This window comes from Serinus canaria, chromosome 4 (genome assembly GCF_022539315.1).
Source record: "Serinus canaria isolate serCan28SL12 chromosome 4, serCan2020, whole genome shotgun sequence".
NCBI classification, from domain to species: domain Eukaryota; kingdom Metazoa; phylum Chordata; class Aves; order Passeriformes; family Fringillidae; genus Serinus; species Serinus canaria.
Window position 1 is genome coordinate 29868430 of NC_066317.1, and position 17475 is coordinate 29885904.

At 36.1% G+C, this 17475-nt stretch overlaps 1 protein-coding gene across 2 annotated transcripts in view; it reads left to right on the forward strand.

Annotated features, from left to right (window-relative positions):
• GUCY1A1 (guanylate cyclase 1 soluble subunit alpha 1) overlaps window positions 1–14773 on the forward strand; it is a 35097-nt gene extending 20324 nt beyond the window's left edge. For both annotated transcript variants that reach the window (XM_030239180.2, XM_050973659.1), the window contains exons 2-9: window positions 1912–2309; window positions 4912–4973; window positions 6547–6605; window positions 7374–8083; window positions 9488–9973; window positions 10503–10646; window positions 12494–12648; window positions 13790–14773. In XM_030239180.2, coding sequence (XP_030095040.2) covers window positions 2061–2309; window positions 4912–4973; window positions 6547–6605; window positions 7374–8083; window positions 9488–9973; window positions 10503–10646; window positions 12494–12648; window positions 13790–13991 — 2067 coding nt within the window. In that variant the 5' untranslated portion in view covers window positions 1912–2060 and the 3' untranslated portion in view covers window positions 13992–14773. The remainder of the gene's footprint in view (window positions 1–1911; window positions 2310–4911; window positions 4974–6546; window positions 6606–7373; window positions 8084–9487; window positions 9974–10502; window positions 10647–12493; window positions 12649–13789) is intronic.
• The last annotated feature ends 2702 nt before the right edge of the window (window positions 14774–17475 follow it).

Genomic DNA, 17475 nt, shown 5'->3' on the forward strand with positions numbered 1-17475 from the left:
ACCTGTGCTGAGTACAGGGGGACAATCACTGCCCTGGTCCTGCTGATCCAGGCCAGGATGCCATTGGCCTTCTTGGCCACCTGGGCACAAGCTGGCTCATGTTCAGCTGCTGTTGACCAGCATGCCCAGCACTTGGTCCCTTTCTGCCAGGCAGTTTTCCAGTCACTCTCCCTCAGCCTGTAGCACTGCATGGGGCTGTTGTGACCCAAGGGCAGGAGCAATCACTTTGCTTGTTGAACCTCATATGATTAGCCTCAGTGCATAGATCCGTCCTGTCCAGATCCCTCAGCATTCCCACCCATCTTTGTGCTGCCTGCAGACTGACTGAGGGTTCACTCAATCCCCTTCTCATTGATAAAGAAATTAACCAGGTCTGGTCCCAATACTGAGCTGTGGGGAGCCCCACTAGTGACTGGCTGCCAACTGGATGTAACTCCATTCACCAGTACTCTCTGGACTTGGTCATCCAGCCAGTTCTTTGCTTGGCAAAGAGTATGCTTGTGAAATCCATGAGCAGCCAGTTTCTCTAGAATGTTATGGGAAATAATGTCAAAGGCTTTAATTGAGTCTGGGTATACTTTATCTTTTTCCTTCATTCACTAAGCAAGTCACCTTTTCATAGAAGGAGACCAGACTTGTCAGGCAGGTCCTTCCTTTCCTAAACCCATACTGGCTGTGCCTGATCCCCTGGTTGTCCTGCATGTGTTGTATGATGGTACTCAAGATGACCTGCTCCATGACCTTCCCTGGCTGTAAGGTGATATCCTCCCTCTGACTTCTTGTGGATGGACATTATCTTAACTGACTTCCTGTCAAATGGGACCTTACCCAATTAGCCAAGACTGCTGGTAAACAGTGGAAGATGATTTGGTGAGCTCTTCTGCCAGTTGTCTTTAGACCCTTGGGTGAATCCCATCTGGCCCCATGGTCTTGTGTATCTTCAGTTGTGTAGCTGGTCACTAACCATTTTCTCCTGGTTTATAGGAGCATCATTCTCCTCTCTGTCCCTGTCTTCCAGCACAGGGTCTTGGTGTCCTGAGAGCAACTGTTTTCACTATTAAAGACTGAAGCAAAGAAGGCACTGAGTACCTCAGCCTTTTCCTTGTCCTTTGCCACTATGTTTCCTCCTGCATGCAGTAAAGGATGGAGGTTCTCCTTAGCCCTCTTTTTGTTGCTGATGTATTTGTAAAAACATTTTTGTGTTTTACAGCAGTAGTCAGATTAAGTTCTAGCTGAGCTTTGGCCCTGTAACAAATGGAACCATTATTAAAATTAAAAGTTTAATGTGTTGTTTGGAAAATGCCACCTTCAAAAGCATAAAAATCCTTTAGTGTTTCCAAGCAACTGCTGTTGTGTGGTCAAATTCCCAAGATGTGAGTTGTAACCAGTCAGATGTTTTTACAAGAGACTCTAACCTTTGGTCTTGGATGATTTACTGTTTAAGTACACACACTTACTTATGTCATATGTTTCTCTGTTACATAAAGGATATCTTGGGCATCAAGTAAATTTAGGTTAAAGTATTCATAACTAGTCTGTTTCATTGTGCCATATGAGATAGTTTTTAATAGTTACTTAGAAGAATCAAAAAGGTTTCCTCATTGGAATTTCACTCTTTCACAAAACTCATCCATCAATCAGTATGACCAAATATGTGTCGGGTAAGACAAGTCCTGTGCCTTAATCACTTGAGTCCCAACTCGTACAAAACCATGCACACAACTTCAATTACCCAAAGCACTAAAGTCAGTAGATATTACCTGCTTAAAATGGGATAAGACTAAGTGCTTTCCTGAGCTAAGTCCTCAAAAAGCCATTATTTTAATGTACTTAAGATAAAACCAGCACATGGTCAGAATTTAAAAGAGAAAATAAATGTTTGTAATTCTTTTTTTCTTTCTTTTTTTGTAGGGGCAGAAAATTTTTCCTGTGGTGATTTATAGCTACCCATAACCTTCCACAGTGGTTGCCTTATCAACTTATTATTCTGGCATCTTCTGCTCTTGTTAGTAAACATAGAGCTAAGTACTGCTAATCTCAAGAGAGAGACTTCGTGCAGTATGTTCTGTACAAAACTGAAAGACTTGAAGATCACAGGAGAATGTCCTTTCTCCTTACTGACTCAAGGTCACATTACTGAGGAACATGACAAGGACTGCACAGAAAACAGCTCTAGAGCAGCTTTGCCCATCTGCAAAGAAGTCCATGAAAAAGATGGTCAAGGAAACCTTCCACAAAGGAAAACGAGCAGAAGTAGAGTGTACCTGCACACACTAACTGAAAGCATCTGCAAACTAATCTTTCCTGAGGTAAAGAGATACTAAATAAAACTTTATTAGCATTTAACTATAAATGTTAAAAAAGCATTCTATGCCTGCCTTTAAACCCTTAGAAAGTTTCTTTGACTTAAAAGTTTGTGTTCTTATGTAGTTCTCCCTAGTTTAAATCCACTTCCATTCCTTCTGGGCATAATTTTTGCCCCAATCTGTGTTGTACATATCATTCTTTCCACTGTATTTCCCTTATTTTTGCCTTGTATTTGCAACCTTTCACTGATCTTTTTAATTCTTCTTTTTAAATCCATCTATTTTTGCACCATTTTTTAACATAGAGATATAGTAATAGAGAGATATAGTAATGAAAATTCTGCCTTGTTACCTAATTATGTAAATTATGTGGTCATCTCATCAGTTCACCTAACTGAATCCAAACTGCTAAGTGCATTAGTCATTATCACAAAAAAATTAAAATAGCTGTTTCCATCTGCTGTGATACTAACCTCCTGTCATACTATTTTTAAAACCATCACTGTTCGTATTTACCACAAAGATATTCTTATGTCTCTGCTCAACTTAACTGAAAACAGGCCCAGGCTTGCTTGAGTGGAGATGAATACCATGGTTTATCTCTGGATAAAGAACATGAAAAATGCAGCTTTCTGACATCCAGCTCTTGGCCTTGTCTCAAATTCTGTGGGAGATTGGAAGTAACTGACTGACATATCAGGACTACAAATAGCAAATGGACAATTCTGTACAATTTAATTGCAATTCCATTACTTGGACATTCAGTGAATCATACTTGAAGTGCTGGAGTTTTGTTAAGTCTATTTGCAGATCTGGTTATGCAGATTTTTTTACCTCTGCTGTATTTCTACAGATGTAATGCATCCCTTTAAACCTTTAAACTGATCTCTAAATTTATAAAGGAAAATACTTGTAACCCAAAAATGAACTGGCAAAGCACCCTTTCCAGGATGTCATGATTGCTGGATTGCTTTTCTAGGATATAGCTGTTCGTGGGATTTTTAATAACTGGTATTTTTTTCCTCTTTAAAGAGTGGTATAAATGTATGCAGTTGCCTATTACATAATTATGATAGGCTAGTTCATCATCTGGGACAAAGCTTGGCAAAGCAAAGATATTATGACCATGTACCCTAGGAACCACTGAAACTCAAGGTTATCATTGTTACTGTTTACAATTATTCAAGTTATATGCATCAGAGCTTTGTCCAAGTCTGTTCTAATGCTGATTTGGGGTCAAGCCCTAAGCATCTTCCTAATCCTGTTTTTCCATAAAAGGGCTTTGCTTGTTAAGAAACATATTTTTCATTTCTTAGAAAATTTACCTTACTTAAATGTCATTGACTACATATCATCTTCCTTCCAACTGGAAGCTCCAAAATGGGGCTGCATCATGACCCCTATTGAGCCATGAACTTCTCATGGAGCCAGCAAGCTATGCTTGGAAGTCCAGGACAAAGTGCATCCAGACAACTTTTTGATTAAATTTGGGATATAATGTAGTGCATGTTGTTGTTTAATTTGCTTCTTTCTTTACAGAAATATGCTCAATTTTAAGTAATGGATTGGATGGCGTTCCACTTACTGTATCAGTTTCTACACAGATGTAATTTATGTTGTGTTCATATAGATGGTATATGGTATATACATAGATATGGATATATGCATCTAATTTACTTTAGATTTTTCCTTGGAAAACATTTCCAGAATATTCCTTTCTTTCACGTGATCTTTTCTTTGGTTGTGCAAACTTTTCTCCTGTAAATACAAAAGGTAAAAGATGAGTGAAAGCTGCTAGTTTCTTCAGGGAAAGAGAACCAAAGAAAAGCCAGGCCACAGGAAGCCTCACAGCTGAATTCTGTCATGCCAGTATAGTACTATTCTATGACCCTGTCTGTGTGGGAAGTTTGGGTTTTGAATATCAGAGACTACATACATATGACAGCTTTATGGCCCTAACAATTTGAAATACACATATATTTGGAAAGTGTTCCATCTGTTCCAATTAGGAACTGCAGAAGGGATATGGAATCATGGGATTGAAGTATTTTAAGGCAAATACTTGTTTTGCTCTAAAGTTTCTTTTATTAGAGAATCCTTTCATAAAGGCTGTCTACAATGACTAGATTTTCATCTGGAGGATGTCATGGCATACTCAGCAAAAATTATTCTTTTCTTTAAAATAATTTTGAATTCATGGTACTTTGTGGTTTGTTGGGGAGTTGGATTTGTAATTATAGAGAGTTGTGTTAGTTATACTTATTTCTTAGCAGCACTGTCTTTATTGCCATCTGAAAACTTGGAGCTAAAGAACATCACTGGTTTTAAAATACACTACCACTGGTGCACGTGGACTGAGGGACTTCATTACTGAGGGGCTTAACTTTTTAATTTTAATTACAGTGGTACTGGAGCTGAAGATATGAACATAAAGTAAACCCCATAATCACAAAAGTGGCATTCTGTTTCTAGCAAAAATACTGTCTTGAAAAAATGTTGCTAGTCCCAAGGATGGCAAAGTAAATCTGTGTATAGAAATGTTACCTCAGGATTAAATTTTCAGCAATGACATAGATACATATGACATACTTATTTTTTTCCCCAGTTTGAAAGGCTAAATCTTGCACTGCAAAGAACACTTGCAAAACACAGAATAAAAGAAACCAGGTATGTAAATGTAATGGGTTTGTAACTAACTTCACTGCAATAATGTTTTTCAGACAGAAATGGGGTGGTGACTGAGAATCAAGACTTTTGGAATTTATATTCAATTATCTTGTCAAATTGGTGTGTAACATTTCATGTAATGTAAGCTAGTAAGGATTTAGTTTATTTTAAAATATTCACAAATATTTACATCGCTCACAAAGCTGACTTAATGGGCATATTGTACAGAGAAGCAAAGCAGGCAAGGACTTTCGAGGAGCTTGGAGACTGCTTAGCATAGATGGAACAATAGATTGGTTGTATATGGATCTAGCCCAGTGTTTCTAAGATCCTGGGGGAAGAGTCTGAAAGACAATTAGTTTTATACAAAAGAATTTGGTTTCTGATACAGTAAACACTCATACACTACAGATACTGACTTTGATGTTTTCCTGAGCTCACTTGCCTTCTTGTTTCTGTTTCTGAGGAACTCTGGTCAATTTTCAGCACTTCTTAGTACAAATCCAATATTAAATCATTTGAGCCTTGTAGGGAGTTAGAATTTCTTCACATCCTCACTGAGGATTCAGATTATTGAACGCATCTGAAAAAAATAAGCCCATCAGTTTGAATCTGCTTTCTGAAGTGAAGAAAAATAATCAAGTTGGAAACTACACTGTTGCTCACCATGATAAGAATAGATAATTGCAGTGTATCTTTTAAATTATACTTGATATTTTTAAAGCACTTTACATACATTGACTGAACCAAAGATAGCGGGTCAGATGTGCTTTGCAATTGCTGACTGGTTTATTGCTATGAATGTTTTCCCATTCTTTAATTATGTGTTGCTTCCCTGCAGTATCAGTTGAAAAGGAAAAATTACTGTGATATTCTGAAGGAGGCAATAATGCCAATGTAAAACAAATCTAAATGTCTGTGTTGCTTTTGCCTATAAATATACCTATGATATTCCAAGTAAAGAAATTCAGAGGGCATGTATCAGGAGTTTATTGCTTATATGAAGATTAATCTTAGCTATATGTCTTTCTCATAACTTGGAGTCAAACATTTTGTTTGGCATTTATTGTCCTCAGAGAGCTGCAGTTTTGTGTCAAATATCTCAATTACTACCAATGAACAAGTAATTTTGTAGTTAATAATTATTATTTGTTTTCATCTCAAAGCAGAAATACATTCTGACCTCTTTTAATTAAATGCACTGTAATTCCAAAAAATGCTTGAATATAAATTCCAATTATATTTTACAATATGTAAGGAAATGTAGTTTTGGCTTCAAGAAAAAAAAAGCACAAACCAAACGAAAAACAAGGACTATTACAATGACAGGCAATAGCCTTTGACTGAAATCCATAATTTTAGCTCAGACCACAAAACTTTTAATTTACCAGAAATGCATAGGATAATCTAAGATCCTACCCAGACCCCCTTTTGAATTAATTAAAAACTTCTTATTTGATCAGCAGAACTGGGTCTATACACTTTAAAGACAAGGTAACTTCTGTATTTACTGTCTTTATCACATTTATCTTGATAATTTAGGGGTTTTATTATATTTTTATGATCTTTTCAGGAAAACTGGTGATAGAGAAGATTTTGAAAAAATAATCAGTGATCATGCTAATGCAGCAGGTAATTTAAGCTTGTTTAATAATATATATAAAAATAAATAGAGTATCTATTCTATATATATATATTATATTTTATATAAAAGTCTTTTACTAATCTGTTACTTCGTATTCTGAGGACTGTTGTGTGTCAGAAGAGAACTCTCTAATTTGTAATATGTAACTCTGGCTACATGTGTAGTAGTAGATTACCATTTCCTGGAACTGAAATATGTACGCTTAAACTGTTAAACTGGTCCAGGCACACAGCTGGTTTGTGAGAGACAATACTTTTTCAAAGGGTTCCCAGCAACAGTTGGAGAAATTGAACATTTCCAATAGTCATTTTGCATGCAGCTATGTGGGTAAAACAAATTTACTAGTAATGATGTGAGCCATTCAGTGCCAATTGGCCTCAGCGCTCCAGAATATTCCCAGCGTCACTTAATGTACTGGATTACACATTGTACTTAGATCTGCAGATCCTATTTTATTTGTATGTTAGTTTTTAAACTTCTTATTTTACTCCTTTAGATCAAACTAAGGGAGTTAAATCTTGTGTCAAAACTTGCATCCATTTTGTCTACATCTCTACGAACACGGAATCTTGGATCTTTCTAAACCACAACCCATTTCCAGGCCTTGTTTCCAGGACTCCTAAATGAGAGTGCCTTCAGGTGTCAATGCTGTATCAGGGGAGAATATTGTTTGCTTGTTTTGGAAAAAAATGTGGAGGTTAGCCTGTGATTCAGTATAATGAGTGCAGTTCTGACTAAAATGTGGTTCTGTGCAGGTGTTCCTGTGGAGTCTCTACGGGAATCTCTTGGTGAAGAGCTATTCAAAATATGCTATGAAGAGGATGAACACATATTAGGGGTTATTGGAGGCACCCTTAAGGACTTCTTGAATAGTTTCACTACTCTGCTGAAGCAGAGTAGCCACAGTCAAGAAGCAGGAAAAAAGGACAGACTTGAAGATGCCTCCATATTATGCCTGGAGAAAGATCAGGACTTCTTAAATGTTTATTATTTCTTTCCTAAGAAAATCACAAGTCTTATTCTACCTGGTATCATAAAAGCAGCAGCTCATATTTTGTATGAAGCTGAGGTGGAAGTGATGCTCATGCCTCCTTGTTTCCATAATGACTGCACTGAGTTTGCTAATCAGCCTTATTTGCTGTATTCTATACAAGTCAAAAGTGCAAAACCTTCTTTATCTCCATGTAAACCACAGTCTTCACTTGTTATTCCTGCCTCTGTGTTCTGTAAGACTTTCCCGTTTCATTTTATGTTTGACAAGGATATGTCAGTTCTTCAAATTGGAAATGGGATACGAAGACTTTTGACCAGGAGAGAATTTCAAGCTAAGCCCAATTTTGAAGAGTATTTTGAAATTCTTACCCCCAAAGTAAGCTGCACTTTTAGTGCAATAATGACCATGCTAAATATGCAGTTTACTGTACGAGTTAGAAGATGGGATAATACTGATATGAAACCATCCATGGTAAGAGACTTTTTATCACCATTACTTCTACAAAGAATGTGTTTTGATCAGATGGAGTTAAAATCGCCACAAAATGTGCTGCACTTGGAATTTTCTGCATCTGATACAACTGTATAATAAAGATTTAATTAGGGTAGTCAAATGTAATTCAGATTCTGAAGCCAATGTTCAGTCAAAACTCTGCTTTAGGACTTATACAGAAGTAAAATCTGACTAGAAATTTGGTTTATTTCAATAATTTGAAATACTGACACAAAGCCAGTGATATGCCATGCTACTAAGGGCATCTTCAGCACAAAGACAGTGGCCGGAAAAGCTTTAACAAAGTGCCCCTAACTCATCTGGGAGCAGCTCTAGGTTTGGGGAAAATAACCAGATGGTTTCTGTGCTCATTCAGCCTTTGGTGCTTTGGTATCTTTGGTACTCTGATGTTTTCATCAGATTCAATCACCAAAGGTTCCTCTGAGTTTCAGCTGATGGGATTACAACTATCTTTGCTGAAGCTGGGTCTGTGACACATGACCTGAGACAGTAAAAAACATCTCATATTCAATGACTGTTTTTATTTGTTCCTGGTCCCAGCTGAATTCCAGCTTATTTACACCTGAGGCACCCTGGGATAAATTGCCAGCTCAGACTCAACAGTCCAAAAACTTCAATGAAGAATGGTTAAAAAGTTTTACCCAGTTACTAATGTAGCTACTATTAAAAGAACCATTTCTGCACTAAAATGGTTACAAGGGGTAGTAGAGTTGGCTTTGATTTTGCATGTACTTGCATATGCAAATGTATATTAGTAAGGAACAGATTTTATTTAAAAAGCGGTCTTTCAGAGCTGTGGTAAGCTAAGTTCTGCAGCATCTTTCACATTGCACAACTGAGTACAGAAGTGACATAAAACCACTTCACACAAAATATTTTTCTTTTTTAGAGTATTAAAAATGGATATTCCTGCCATTTCTGCCTTTAAATTTAAATTTCAGCGAGTACTGAACTTCCTGTGATAAAACTGAAGCAGATTTTCTCACTTTACCTTATGGAGAAAGTGGTGCATGAACTAGTTATTAGTAGAAGTTCAGAGGCCACTGTAGTAACACATTTTATCTATTGCTGATAATACACAAAATTATTCCTTTTGTTTTTCTTTTCTCCCTAAGATAAACTGATACTCAGACATAATTAGATGTTTATCCTTAAGCTGGACTAAATAAAAATGAACTTACTTGTTGGCTCTGTGATTCAGCACCCCATGTTTTCTGTAAGCAACTTAATGAAAATGTGAGGACTATGGACCAGTCTTGATTTTCTTACATTTTAGAAAAGTGTATTTTCTGTAAAATTTCTTGCTTCTAGACCATTGCCTTGTGTGTTTTGCATGAATTCTTGTTTCTTTAACTGTTTCAGGTAATGGATCTTAAAGGCCAAATGATTTATATTCTTGAATCCAGTGCCATTCTATTCTTGGGATCTCCCTGTGTGGACAGACTAGAAGATTTTACAGGACGTGGATTGTACCTCTCTGATATTCCCATTCACAATGCTTTGAGAGATGTTGTTCTGATAGGAGAGCAGGCCAGAGCCCAGGATGGACTGAAGAAGAGGTTAGGAAAGCTCAAAGCAACCCTTGAGCAGGCCCATCAAGCACTTGAAGAAGAGAAGAAGAAGACTGTAGATCTTCTGTTTTCAATTTTTCCTGGAGAGGTTGCTCAGCAGCTGTGGCAGGGACAAGTTGTACAAGCCAAGAAATTTAATAATGTCACAATGCTTTTTTCTGACATTGTTGGATTCACTGCCATCTGTTCCCAATGCTCACCTATGCAGGTTATCACCATGCTTAATGAGCTTTATACTCGCTTTGATTACCAATGTGGAGAGCTAGATGTCTACAAGGTACACAATTCATTGCTTTTCTTTGGGCTTCTGGGGCAGAAAAGGAAATTAAGTCTAAGTGGGAGAGAAGATAATAGAGGTCCAAAAATTATTTTGCTATAAGCTTTTTTCAAATGAAAGACAAAAAAAAATCACAAAACAAACAAACAAAAAAAAACCCAAACCAGTGAACACAAACAGCTGTTCATTCAGCCAAGAAAGAAACCCATCAAAACTTAACAGTTAATTTTAAAAATAAATTTCAATGACAGTACTGTGACTCTGGAGTAAGCAGGTGTTTAATGTAGCGGGGGGTGCCTGACTGTGAATGAAAAAGGAAAAATATTTTAGAATTATTCCCAGCAGTAAATAAAAGTGCAATTTTTCCTCTTGCATGATACAGCAGGATTTGTTCAGTACTTAAATAATTTTGCAGGAAAACGAAGACTTTGCCAAGAATTGTATTTAGCTACAATTCTTACTGAAGTTAGGCAGTTCTTTTATATTTATCAAACAGTCTAAGAGTAAGGAACAAATATGCCTGTTTTAGGTTGAGACTATTGGAGATGCCTACTGTGTTGCTGGAGGCTTACACAAAGAAAGTGAAACACATGCTGTTCAAATAGCACTGATGGCCCTGAAGATGATGGAACTGTCAGACGAGGTGGTGTCTCCCCATGGAGAGCCTATCAAGGTCATATATTTTATTGTATTTTATTTGGCTAAACTGAGCTTTTTTTGTTTGTTTAGTTGCTTTCCTTTTGTCTCAAGGAAATTTTACATCATTGCATTAACATAGAGAATTTGGGGAATCAAGTGACTGTGGCTGGAGAAGCTGACCTTTTCAGATCTGTGGATGAGAGTTTTGTGAAGCAGTAAAGGTGAAATAGAGATCTGGAAATCAACCCAAAAGACAAATGCAGTGAAGTGAATAGGTGCAATCTGACATGCTGCAGTTCTTGTCTCAGTAGCAATAAAATTGTCAGTGGCATGGAATAGTCTCTTTTCTAAGGAAATGACTAATCCTCTTTCCAAATTAGACTTCCAGGTCTTTTGACGCAGAAGCTATGAATATGAATGCCCAAAGACATTCTGATTGTAGTAATCCACACAGCTTTAGAGAATTCCATTGCTGTTCTTGTTTCACAGTCAGATACTGAACCACCATAAGATAATGGTGTTAATGCTGTCAAAGCAACTGTTAAATTCAGTGGTAATTATATTTGTAGCTTCCTTTCAGTGAGAACTTACACATGTACTGAAATTTTCATATGGGATTATCTCTTACTGAGAAAGAAAAAGAAAGGTCTTTGTGCATGAAAAATGATGTGGATCTTCAATGTAGTTCAAATGGCCTGGAATGCCATCCTATTATTTTTAATAGAGGTGTCTCAGTTCATTATGTCTTTCAGCTGCTAATTTTTAACATTTGTCTGTTCATTGTTCCTCCAGAAAGCTTAGTGGTTTTTTTTTTTTTTTTTTTTTAATTTTAGATTAAAGAATACTTGTATTCCAAGGAAAAGAAAATGGTTATTAAGAGGATTATATGTTCCACATTTATCACACAGAACAGAAGTATTTTATTATAAATAAATATTGTTCTTTTTGTATTTTACAGTATCAAATTAAGTTACACGTAAAAAATCTGGAAACATCCTGGCAATATTTTAACAGGTGTATAATTTACATGCAAATGCTACTACTACATTTTTTTAACTATTTTAAAATAAGGATAAAATGTAATATTGTGTAAGTACCTAACAGAAGCTTCTTGGAAGGAAACTATTTTTAATGAAAGCATGCATCTGTTTTAATTAAATGCTTCATGAAAACCTTGTCTATTGTGCAAAGCAATAAATTTGTCATACAATCTCTACTGTCATTTTACATATCAATTGCCAAGAAAAAAAGGTGTGAGTGCAAATGGCATACTTTGAATCAGACTTGCATTTTGATGAACATATTTCAGCCATCTTTACAATGTGGGTGGATTTTGGTTTTGTTGCAGGTTTTTCTGCTTTACACTCAAAGTTAGAAACTGCAACTTCTTGATACTGCTATGACACTCTCTTGATATGTAAAGAGTAGTATGCAGAGTAGACATACAAGCTTTCTGACATCATGCCATTATTTAGTCAAAATGCTGTTCTGAAAAAAACACCTCTACACATGTATAATGCATATGAGAAAAAGAACACAGCTCAAAAAAAAAAACCCTACCAAAAAGAACCATAAAAACCAACAGCAGCTAAGTAAGAGTCAAAAATCTGAGTATGAGCTAAGTTCACAGCAGTTCACAGTCATATTTTGATATGGTAGGATTATTGACTAAAAATTCAGCACAAGATAAACTTCAGCTAGTTCCCTTTCCATGAGCAGTAATGAACAGAGTACAGCTATTTTAAGAAGACTCCTCTAACCCTGTTTATTTTAGTAGCTCATTCTTTCTTTCTTTTTTTTTTTAATGAAGAATAATTTATAAAATTGACCTTACCAGTTCTATTTTACCTAATAGTGCTGTTTTCTTTCTTTTGTTTAAAGATGCGTATTGGCCTTCATTCTGGATCCGTCTTTGCTGGAGTTGTTGGGGTTAAAATGCCTCGTTATTGCCTTTTTGGAAATAATGTGACCCTTGCCAATAAGTTTGAATCTTGCAGTATACCTAGAAAAATAAATGTCAGCCCAACAACTTACAGGTACAGTGCAGTATGTAAATGTCCACCTGCAGTACTTACTGTAGTAGTCTGTTATCTTCCTGTTGTTTTTTTTGGCTGGGTAAAATAAGCAAAATTATAAATAATTATTACTTTTTAAGGAAGCTGTGCTACCCTCACTGTAGGCTGGACTGTGGTCTGTTGTTCCTACTCAGCTTGTACCCACTGCCACATATCCGATAATGCCTTGTGGCAAGGTTCTGCATCCAGCATCAGACAGAGAATCTGGCACAGGATCCTTCCTGACATCCCCTGCAGCATGTGTTATGTGACATAGACGGTGCCAAGCTTTAGATGATCTTGGATAGGTGATTTAGAAAAAGTAGCACAGGTATGAAAGCACATAGATCATACACTCTGAAAACACAGAGAGAGCAATAGCATCACCAGTGCTTATGTATGTCAACATAAGCAGTGCTGGCCAACAGTGATTGTTTTTCCATTCCACTAATAGAGAAAATCATTTTGAATCATACCCTTTAAAAGTAGACAAGTTGATTAATTGGTAAACTATTGTTGTTGTGGAGTTTCTTTTTTTTTTTTTTGGAGTGAACAAGATGTTAACCTCCTTTTTTAATTTTGATTCATTCACCAATTCTAAAGACACATGGATAACATTTTGGCACTTTGCACAAATCCTGTATATTGCAGTAATTGTTTGAAAGCTTTGGTATGGTATGAGTTAACCAACATTTATCCCTACAGATAAGCAGTCTCTGTTTCAATCTGTGAAAAATCAAATAATATGAGAATTGATAAGAGGGTCTGAATAGTTTAATAAGGTTCACAGTACTCCCTTCTTTGAAATACTAATTATGGTGCATTTGATATGTGGATGTGAGCAAGCTTTCAACACGAAAAAGTTTTTTAAAAAGTTTACAACAAACGTAGCACCTACTTGCAAAACATTAACAAAACAAAAAAAGAGGAGAAACTGTAATTTGCACTGATGCACACTTTAACAGATTTTTAAGGTTACCAAGTAAACACTATTTTTTATATTTCCAGTAAATAACTATAAAAATTAAATTGGATTCTCCCTATCATACATGAAGAATTACTGAATATCTGTAGTTCTTAGTGACTGATTGATTTTAATCAATATATTTAATTTTTCTTTTAGGTTGTTAAAGGAATACCCAGGTTTTGTGTTCACACCGCGCTCTAGAGAGGAGCTTCCACCAAATTTTCCAAGTGATATCCCTGGAATTTGCTATTTTCTGGATGCTTATATTCAAGGAACAAACTCACAGACTTGGTTTCAAAAGAGAGAGCTGGGAGATGGCAATGCTAATTTTTTCGGTGAGGAAACAGGAATAGACTAAATTGTACATCCAAAAATGTATAGGATAAATTTATAAATATTTGGATTTTTTTTTGTATAAATTGAAAATTTTTAAAACTGTATGAAACATGAAAGCACTTTAGATTGTTAACACCTGAAAGCCAGTATTAAAATTTCAGGAAGTATGTCACTGACTACTTTTTATTTCTCCTTTGCATAAGGAACATAATCGCTGAAGTAATGTTGCAACGTCACTGTTGGAAATGCTACTATAAACTGTACTTTTCCCTGTGGTAATTTGTAAGTGCTACAGTTCTCTCTATACTGAGAATTCTAGATGTATTGTATATGCAGTTTGTCAGGAAATGTAATGTGCAAGTGATGCAGCCACATGCAGTGTTGTGAGCTGGTGCTTATCAATGACTATGAAAATGTATTTTCTTAGAGATTCCATAAGAAAATGTCCATTAAAATATTGTCATTGCCATCACATACTCCTTCCAGTACATCATTTGGGCCCCATCCTAGAAGGCTGCTGACCATCTTCTCACACTGACTCGTCAAAGTGTGAGGGTGCTCAGCATTTTCTGGATCAGCCTGATAATTGTAGCTAATACACATGCTTAGCAGAGTTGCTGCTTACTGTTTCATGAACTTTATTTTGTGTATAAAATGAATATAGATTGAAAAACTGTATAATCACATACTAACATCTCTGTAATCATCAAACTATTTTAGTTCTTAGGATTTTTAAAGTACTTAAAATAATAATATCCACTTGGTATTATGTATTACAGCAATAAATGTTTTCTTTTTGTTGTCTATTAAATTTGAAATGTTTTAACAGAAGTGTAATAAAATATGCTTTGGAATGTTTGCTTAGAAATGGAATTCCAGTCAGACTGTATGGAATGGAAGCACCAGCTTAAAGCTCTGATCCTTACTCGAGCATGCAATGTGGGTGTGAGGTGCCATGGAGAGGCCCATTGCATGCTCACTCTGAAGTTGCAAGGAGAATTTTCAGGTGAAAAGAGATGCTTTTAAACATCTGAACACATTTACAAAGATTAATACTACTACAGTACAAGCTTTTCCGTTGTGGCTGATGGAATATGAGTGGAGAATTCTAAAGGCTTTGCCTGTGGAATGGGCAGAATAGAGTTAGTTAAGCATTCTGAGTTTAGCATTTTGCCTCTCTAACTAGAAGATCCATCTGCCCAGAAATTCTTTGGTGCTGGACAGTTGGATCCCAACTGCAGGCTGGAGAACTGCACCACTTATACATATACTACTACTCCCATTTGTATCAGGTATTGTTATTCTGACATCTTCAGCTCCTGGGGTTTGGCATATCAAGCCATAGATGTCTCTTGTAACCACTCACCGCTGAATCAGATTTTGGTCTCTTAATATTTACAGGGAGCAATTTTATTAGACTAAGGTGCTATTTTGTTCATTTTCTGATCTTGACTGGTACATTCTGAAGCTCAATAAACCATTTTATCCTACTAGTTTTAGGTAGAAACTCATACATGTAGCATCAGAACCTTGAGAAAAGACCTTAGAAAAGACTAGAATTAAGAATGTTTTAAAGCCGTATTTTAATTCAGATTTCCTGTAAGAAGCATTTGAACAAAACTTGAACGATTGCATCCTTCTTCAGGTTTACTATATCCATCCAAGATGCTTAGAAATAGTTCTGTAGCACAAAAATGGAACCAGAAAGTCTGTGTATTATAAATAAACACATGTGTCTTGTACAGACCATATATATATACATATATACATATATATATATATATACACATTTATACATATTTACAGGCACGTGTATTTGTAACACTTTAGACCCCAGTGTTTCAAGGAAACAGGAACTATGCAAATCTTAGAGACTGATCTTATATTGGCCAGATAGTTCTGTTCTATTGAGAGAAATACCCAGATGTTACTAGCAGCCCTATGTGGGTACCCCTGGATAAAGAACATGGGGGAGTATTTGACTCCTGACAGTTCAGTAGGCTTATGTTATTAAACCAGAAATTAATGAGGTCAGTATGAATCTATCCATCCCTGTTAAGAAATAACTAGACTTTTATATAAAAAGGGTTTATTTCTTAGATCTACTGAATGGGAAGTATGTTTAGGAGGGAATTTCCTTTTGTCCCTAGAAGACAGCTATTGCTGACTGGATGAGGGCCATGCTCAAAGCCAAATTCCGTATAAATCTGTCATTAGGTAGGATGTTCATCATGGCAGCTCCTGATAACCTTCCTTAGGTGACAGCCTTCTGGGAAGAATTCTGATTAGGTACTTTAGTGTGCACAGAGGGAAACATGCTTGTGTCTAAGGTAAGTAAATAGGATTTAGGCACATATTTAGGAAAAAGATTCATGAAAGTGCTTTAAAATGTACTCTTGTTCATACTTGTTCTACAATAAATCCCTCATAAGTCTGTTTAGCTTTAAACATAATTTAAGAATTTAGGTCTCACTGAAACTGTTCCTCTCTTTAAATTCTTTTGCTGAATAAATATGTATTTAATAAGGGACAAAAAATTTAATTGATCGTTTCACTTAGATCTAAAATATTCCTTTCACTAAACATTTCTAAACATTTCATTTAAATTGAAAAAAATGAATCAGAAAGCTAATAAGCAAATTGTTGAGATAAACAGAAGGAAGGCAATTTAGCTGACACAATACTGGGACATTTTGGAAGAAAATAATAGAGTTGTTTTTAAGTTGATCTCTTCTGTAGTGTAGTGTATGATATTGTGAAAATTTTCAGAGACTATGCAATGCTCTTTATATGAATGTAAAAATACCTTAGTTTTATGTCCAGAAATGGTTTTGTTATGTGTGAAATTTTATTTTATTAGTTCATGAAGATTCTGTGTGGCTGATTCCTTTTCACACTTACACTGTGTGATGGAAGATACGTTTTTTATCACTGCAGTTTCTTTGCCAAAGAAGTGTAAATGGCCCTTGAAATAAAAAGTGGGTCCTTTGAATCTTAACTCTGACATAGCTAAAGTGAAAGCTATACCAAAAGAATTCAATTAATTTTATTTCATTCAGGCATGACCTGATAAGATTTCAGGGGGATGTCAGAAAAAATTTGCATTGCTGGTGTCAGAGGAAGTGCAATTAGTGTGGTGCTGATGCTTTTTTTCTCTCTGAACTACTGTGCAAAACCAGAGCAAAGGGAAACTGACAGAACAGTGAAGTGCACAGATAATTGAGCCCCAGGGACAGATCTACTTCTTCCTGAGAAAACTTGTGAAGGCAGAATTCAGACCTCCCCCAAGCCCAGTTTATTTCTCCCATCATTTTCTTTTGCAATCTTTCCAGAAACAGCTGCAATTAATAGTACAGGGGGCAAAAATCAGTATTTCCAACTAAAGGCCACCAGAATTAAGGGAATTGCTCTTGAATCTTGGCAAGGGGAGCCTTTTTCAAACCCCACCCATCCTACAACCTACATGCCACTCCATCTGCTAACATTTTTTTTTAATGCCTGCCCAT